The following is a 7,256-nucleotide window of genomic DNA, read 5'->3' on the forward strand; positions in this document are numbered from 1 at the left end:
CTGATACCTTTGTTATTTTGCAAAGGTGTTAATGCCATTATTAATGTTGTTAATGTCATTTTAAGTAACAAAAGGGCTTTAGCTAATGCTAATTTGGAAAATTTATTTTCCTTTTGCAGGTTGGGTATGAAGAAAAAATTCAGATGGTGAAAAACGGTGTACGAAATTGCCTCACCAAAATAGAAGCTGTGGATCTTTCATCTCCTCCTAGTGTCCTAGTATGTATCTTACATTTGATAGTGGTGTGTTAAGAAATTCTTTAGGTCTGTACCCAGCATGGCTATCTGTTACAGAACGTGTACATAAAGAACTTGAATACGTAGCCCTGAACACAAACTAATCTATGCCTCTCCGTATGCCCAGGAAAAGGTGACTGCAGATTAGCAGGATAACATCCAGTGACAAATTCCAAAGTCCTTTTTAGAGGCTTAAGCTATTAAAAGTTGATGCTAAAATGCTTCCCATTTTCTTGTACGTCATGACTTTACACCAAAATCCACAGGGACAAAGACCCATTACACCAACACATATGATGTGATGATGGATACCAAAATTAACTTCCAGTTGTATCTGTTAGGAACTAGATACGGTGTCAGCCATTTATAGAAATTAACCTGCAGTAACTACGTCCCAGACAAATAGTATTAACAACATTTTCTTATGGGTTAGAAGTTCCACAAATGCTTTGCTCAAACCTTGTCAGTTACTTTCTAACTATGCATGATTGTTCCTGGTACAAGGACAATGTCAGTGTAAGTCACTACTCCTACAGCTATTCATCACCATGCTGGTGGGAGGACACGTGGTCATGCTGAAATACTTGGAGCCAAGCTAGCTGCAGTGATGATGCCAAAAACCTGAATGTTGCTGTTCACTGAGAGTAAAATTGAAATTAGGGCACAGAGCTGATGTCTAGTCATGAAGACAAATAGTATTCAAAAATCACTATACCTGGGTCAGTTTGGAGTAAGGAAATAAGGGTTCAATCAAGAACCCTTCAAGACAGGGGAGTTAAATGACCTGCTAAGTAAAATGCTCATAGTATATTTATAAATGAAATTCCTAAATGCATCAAAGATGCCACAAAAGAAACTTCCTCTAAAAAGTACATTCTCTGCAGAAAGTCATATTTTTTTCTTTCCTTTGTTTGTGGTTTAATTTGGACCCAATTCTCTATTCTAATACTGTAGTATATTTATGATTGTTACTACAATTTTTCTGGACTTGTACAAATAATGGTTACCCTTACATTCTCCTGCATACTATTTCTTCCCAGTTATTTCCAGATATTTTTTTTCTCCTTATTGGCACAGAACTCTTAAGAATATTGTAGATTTTCTTAGTTACCTAAGTTATATCCTTCGGTTGCCATCAATTTAGAGGTTGGGAAGCAGAGTGACTTTTGATCCTTTTGTTCTTCATTTGGTATCTGGTTTTACTGCAGTAATGCAGGAGTAACTAATTAGAAAAGGTATCTGTAGTTCTTTCAGCTTCATGAAGACTTTCATAGGCAAATGCTGAATCCAAATGAAAAAGACTTGATGAAAACTATTTTTCTCCTTGGCTGTTTAATTCTGTCTGTAGTTCTTACAAATTTTGAATCAAGTGATACAAAAACATCATTTGATAAAGCTTAAAAACTCTGTAAGGATCTACAAAAATAAACCTAAAGCTTTGTCCTAAGGAATGTGAAAACTTGTAAAAATCTAAATGGGCTAAAATTGAGATTAGATCGTTCTACTATGTAATGTTTTAGGTCAAGCTGACTTTTCATATCTCTGTTGGCAAAGCTAAGCTGGTTACATACAGATTTTAAAAAATCACATTCCCAAGCAAATTTTCAGTCTCTGGCTTTTTGTAGACTAGTAGCTTATGCCAAAATTTACTTTCTTTTATTTCTTCTCGTTCTCCTAAGGAGATGATCCTTTTCTGTTAAAGGTGGTTATGGGCATACACCTGTATTGAGAGGATAAAGTATCACTTCAAAAAGTGATTAAAGTATTAAATTAAAGGACACTCTGAATAAGGACCAGCAGGTTTAATTTGACTATGTGTAAATGTAGAATTTTAGTTCTGTGTGCTAGAAGGCAGCCAGCTGCCTTAGAGCCGTCAAGTTCTGAAACAACAGCAGTGATGGGGCCAAACAACTGATTTTAAGGAGTTCTTTCCATTTATGGAAGAGAGTTGTTAGTTCAAAAAGAAATCTTCCTGGATTGTGTCAACTCCAAGTTCTTGAGGGTGATGATTATAGCTGTTGTGTTTGGTTTTAAAATAAGTAAATGTTACACTGGATTATATATAGATTATATCATCAGTTAAAAGCAACGAATTTTGTATTTTCAAATTGATGGCACTTATTTTAAAGCAGTAGCTTCTACCACCAACTTCAAACTACACTTCTTTAAAACTTAAAGCTCTCCAACAGCCATTCATTCTTTAGAAAACCCAGAATAAGTAACAGCTGTAATTAACGCATGTATACTGCCCTATTTAATCCTGTTGCAAACAGGTTGTCTGTATGTAGTACTTATTAAAGAGCACCTTTGTGTGATATTTTTACCTTGGTAGAACAAGTTAAGATACACTGATAAGACTTTTCAGTTCCTTCTCATGGCCAAAACGTAGCAAAGTTTATGCTGCAAATGCTCAAGAGTTCTGCTCGACTTATTTTAATTACTATTTTTCTTGTGGAATCTGTTTATTTCCTAGAGAAAACAAAGCAGACTGGCTATCAGTGATCCAGCTGTTGTCATGTATTCCTCTGCATCTGCACAACCTAACTTACTTCCAGCATTTTCAAGTTCTGAAGATCAACGTCCAACAACTGCTTTGTTTAATACACAGGCTGGTGTGAAGCTAGCACACGCAAATTCTAAGTCTCATTCTGCAAGTGATGGAGCAGTGAAAAAACATTCCAAACCTCTGGAAGGATCGTATGCCGATAAAGTTTCATTAACTTGTCCATCAAGGATTTCTGGAAGTAATACTCAGAATATCCAACCAAACCAATCCCACCACGATGATTCAGCTATACATATGAGGCCCCCTGGAATTCCAAACAACGCATTGCCTCCAGAAACATTTGAAAATATTATTGCACATCTACAAACTATATTTCCAGGCTACAGCAGGTATTTTTTAATGTGTACAATGTTGTGGTGGGCAATAAAAATTCTAATCGTCCAATGATAAAAGTACAAAAAGAATTGATTTGTTAGTAGATGGCTCCTATTTCATAGGACGAGTTTTCTTAAAGCATTAGTTTCTTTCCCTTGTTCAGTGAGACATTCCTTAAGGCAGCAGACCTACAGAGTTGACTCAATGTGGTTCTCACTTAGAAGCACCAGCAAATAGAACTAGTAGTATTTTATTTTTATGATTTAAGGTAGCTAGATCCTAGTTACTGAGAGGTGTTGGAAGCAGGTGCTTGCTGTAGTTCATCTGAGAAGTTAGTTAGTTTAGTTAGTGGAGCAGTAGGCTCTACTGCTATGAGTCAAACATGGAAAATAGTGTTTTCTAATACCGTGATTATGCCTATAATAGCCACAGTATTACTAATTGCTAATTATGTCATTTTTATTTCAGTTCAACCTTTGCCAAGTTCATAAAAGATGTACAGAGAAGAAATGGGAATACATTGTTAAGCTTGAGCTCCACTGAAATTCTAAGAAGAGTGACAGATCTCATTCTGGACCAGCAAAATAAGGTACTGTTGTAGTTGCTGCCATTTCTGCTGTGCACCTCTGACGGTGGAAATAACGCAGCACATTCCAGAAGAGAGAGCACATTTTTCTTTGCTGTCAGGCTCTGAACTGTGAACTTGCTCAAAATTCTTATCCAATACCTGCCTAGGCATCAGCTTCAGCAGGGAGACCTGTGAAGTCGGTATCCTCTGCTTCACCAGGACAGACTGGGACTCGGAGTCAGGAAGTATCTGCAGAAGAAAATGTACCCAGCCCACCCAAGGCAAGACCTGTGCACAAAAATGCCTCGAGTCAAAATACATATCCAGCTCAGCCAAATCTCCAGCCATGGGGAAATGTTGGAGCAATGCCTAAATCTAAGTGGAAAAAAATAGACTCTACAGTAAGTTCTCCATGATGAATTTCAAATTATTACCCTGTACTTATTATGATATGTGAAATAATTAGGTGTATTGCTGGAAAAAATAATCAGGACTTGTTCATTTTGTGGATAAAACCTTAAATAGACTTGGTTAAAGTTAGTAACATCATTAAATTTTTAGAATTCAATGATTAATTGTTGCTAGCTTTCAAATAACATTTTTTGTATAGGCCTCCAGTGATGATCCTTGCACCATATGTCATGATGAGCTAAGCAGAGACTCATGTGAACTGGAATGTGGGCATCATTTTCACAGAGAGGTGAGGATTCTTATTTGCATCTAAGTGATAAGAATGTTTACTCTTTGTTCAGTTATACAGTTGGTTTACTTTTAAAAAGTTTTTCCCCCTCATCCTCTAGTACCTGAAGTTAAAAACAACAATACATAGTTTTCCTTTATATACGTTGTGCACCAAGACTTGCTAGATACAATCTTACCGTGTTGAAAAGTTTCAAGTTTTAGATCTCAACTAAGGTGATAATTCATCAGAATGAATTGAAGCTCTTTGAGCTGAACTCTTTGTACCAGACTTGGACTGTTTCCTCAACAATATCTTCCCGTTCTTGCAGTGCATTAGAAAATGGCTAAAGGAACATTCGAGTACCTGCCCTATCTGCCGCAATCATGTTCTGTTACCTGAAGACTTTCCTGAGCTTCCTGCAAGAAAAAAATATGCCTAAATCTTGTTTTATTTAACCTGTAATAAGATGTAAAGTGGCTGCAGACAAATAACCGTCATGACATGACAAGGAATGGAAACATGATGCCTAGGAAGAGGCTGATCCCTGGTTTTGCTGGAAAGGATAGCAGAACTCATTCTCGTCCAGTATTTAACACTTGGCTGTAAGCCATGAGACACGGGTACTGCCACGGCACCTACAGTATCAAGTCAGTATATCCAAAATCCAGCACTTTTCCTGGTTGCTGCCTAAATGCGTGCAGCTGATGTAGTTCAGAGGCCAGAATCACACAAAGCTGGTAGGTTTTTTGGCTAAGGGGTTTAAACTACCATATCTACTTTTCTCAAAGGATGGTTATGCCTATGAACAATTCCTGTAAAAAGTGCGTGTCGGGTCCTTCAGAGATGATACTACACTGAAAGTAAATTCTAATATCAAATTCTAATATCAAACAAATAGGTGAGCTGAATGACAGACTAGAACTTGGAACAACCAATCCACTACCTTTTCATAGTATAAACAATTATAACTTAACTGCAGGATTCAAATCAGGATTTTTGTGATCATTTTGAATAGGGTTCATACAATTTCAACACCTTTTTCCACATAAATCTACAACTCATAATTCAGATTGTTTAAATAATGACTTCTAACAATAGTTTGAAGCAAGAAATTTAAGTATTCTGGTCATTCCTTTTGTTTGTACATCATTGATTTGGAATAATATGACTCAATTTTTAATGTGAAAATATCTTAAATATCCCTCATAGTTGATCCGATTTGTCTAAATCGGAATTAAAAGATTTTTATTTTTGATGAAGCAATAGAGTGTATTTGTATTCTGTGCGTGAATGCTGGTTTATGAGCAATGTGAGGTACACAGTACAACAGCTGAAAGAATTGCTACCCTACTGCTTCAAAAGTCTGAACTTGCCAGAATGAGTACCCTTTTCATTGTAAAAAATTGTTTCAGATGGCCAGAAGACCAGGGCTAGATAGCATACACTGGTACACTAGATAATGTAAACACTCTGAAAATACAGTGAGTATGATTGTTTGGGTACAAGCAGTATTAAGCTGATTATTTGAGATAAGGTAAGTCTAATGGATCATTTGTTTCCCCAAGTGGAGTATGTATACTACAGATGAAGTTTTAAACTATCTTGAGATATGTCAGTATACTAATTGGAACTTGGATCAAAAATAAAATTACTACTGCAGCTGATGTGGTGTTCTTTTAATATTTTTGCTAAGTATGAGTTACTGTTGAGTAAACTACTATTTGCTAGAGGGCTAAGGCACTGTATAGCCAAAGAATTAGGTACTGTGCTGCTCAGCACTACACCACTTGCATCCTTTTCAGCTTCTATTATTTTCTCAGTGGGGGGAAAAATATATATATATTAATTAGACTTTATCAACTGTTCACAGAAGCAGCCCAAGTCCTTGCCACTTAGGCCACTTTTCCAGGGTAGAGGGAACCTTGACCTTGCTAGGCAGTGGCAAAGCAGTCCCACAAGCCACGGTCAACTATTTGGTGTTTTCCAAATAGAATATAACTTGGTTAGAGGTAACACGGGTAAGTTGGCTGTGAAAACAGGTAAGGCAACACTTAGTGTTAATGCAGAGTTCATTAACTGATATTTATGAATGTTCATGCTTGTTACCAGCTAATCTTATTTTTTCCCTATACTCACAGCACCGATAGGAGCCCAAGTTGCTAAGTAAGTGGGGTGATTTTTAATCTGTGCTCCTCTTCTCTTCCCTGACGTACAGAAACCACAAGAATTTTTACTGATAGCCAGAAGTGGTTTATTCACATCTTTAAAAAGGAAGCCTGAGAGCAGACAACAAAACATGATCTAGTTCTAAGACATTTAAGGCTAAGTTTTTATGGAGATAAGAAGTCTCAGACTCTTTAACAGTTAAGTACGTGTGGACAAGGCTAGTTTATTTTCAGACTAGGACAAGGTAAAACAGCCTTGCTCTGTGTCTAGGATTCCTGACTTAAGGATATATACTGTGTGCTAAATGATTATTCCTGCAGTGTTAGGATGCAGTTGACCTTTTCCTTTATACATGAAAGGTCTGTGAAATGCTCCATAATTACAGTAGAAGTAGTCTGGTATCAATATGTGAAAAGAGTCCAATTTCTAATCTGCAATGACCACTTCTAGGCAGCTTAGCGCAGATACTGTAACGTTAATCCTTGGCTACCTGTCAAAGCTGCTTCTGGGAGAGCAAGAACGTTCCAGGGAGCAACTGGCGCACTCACTCTAGAACAGGATTTTTCAGCTGTCCGTGTTGTATTTCTGAACTATTCTGTACCATCAGGCCCCTGGGATCATCACAGTGCAGGCAGAGAGGTGATCGAGTAGGGTGTGGGTAAGAGATTTGCTGCTGCGGATGCTATGGCCAGAGGCAGGCTCGAACACCAGTGCATCTTCTCA

At 37.3% G+C, this 7,256-nt stretch overlaps 1 protein-coding gene across 8 annotated transcripts in view; it reads left to right on the forward strand.

Annotated features, from left to right (window-relative positions):
• The window catches only part of TTC3 (tetratricopeptide repeat domain 3), a 65,293-nt gene extending 59,246 nt beyond the window's left edge, over nucleotides 1-6,047 (forward strand). For 5 of the 8 annotated variants that reach the window (XM_035545982.2, XM_035545983.2, XM_035545980.2 and 2 more), the window contains exons 41-46: nucleotides 120-218; nucleotides 2,710-3,131; nucleotides 3,586-3,706; nucleotides 3,853-4,086; nucleotides 4,296-4,385; nucleotides 4,696-6,046. In XM_035545982.2, coding sequence (XP_035401875.1) covers nucleotides 120-218; nucleotides 2,710-3,131; nucleotides 3,586-3,706; nucleotides 3,853-4,086; nucleotides 4,296-4,385; nucleotides 4,696-4,806 — 1,077 coding nt within the window. In that variant the 3' untranslated portion in view covers nucleotides 4,807-6,046. Of the gene's footprint in view, nucleotides 1-119; nucleotides 219-2,709; nucleotides 3,132-3,585; nucleotides 3,707-3,852; nucleotides 4,087-4,295; nucleotides 4,386-4,695 lie in introns of all 8 variants that reach the window. The other 3 variants (XM_035545984.2, XM_035545989.2, XM_035545981.2) reach the window with 1 other exon arrangement.
• The last annotated feature ends 1,209 nt before the right edge of the window (nucleotides 6,048-7,256 follow it).

This window comes from Cygnus atratus, chromosome 1 (assembly GCF_013377495.2).
Source record: "Cygnus atratus isolate AKBS03 ecotype Queensland, Australia chromosome 1, CAtr_DNAZoo_HiC_assembly, whole genome shotgun sequence".
In the NCBI taxonomy this organism is placed as follows: Eukaryota; Metazoa; Chordata; class Aves; order Anseriformes; family Anatidae; genus Cygnus; species Cygnus atratus.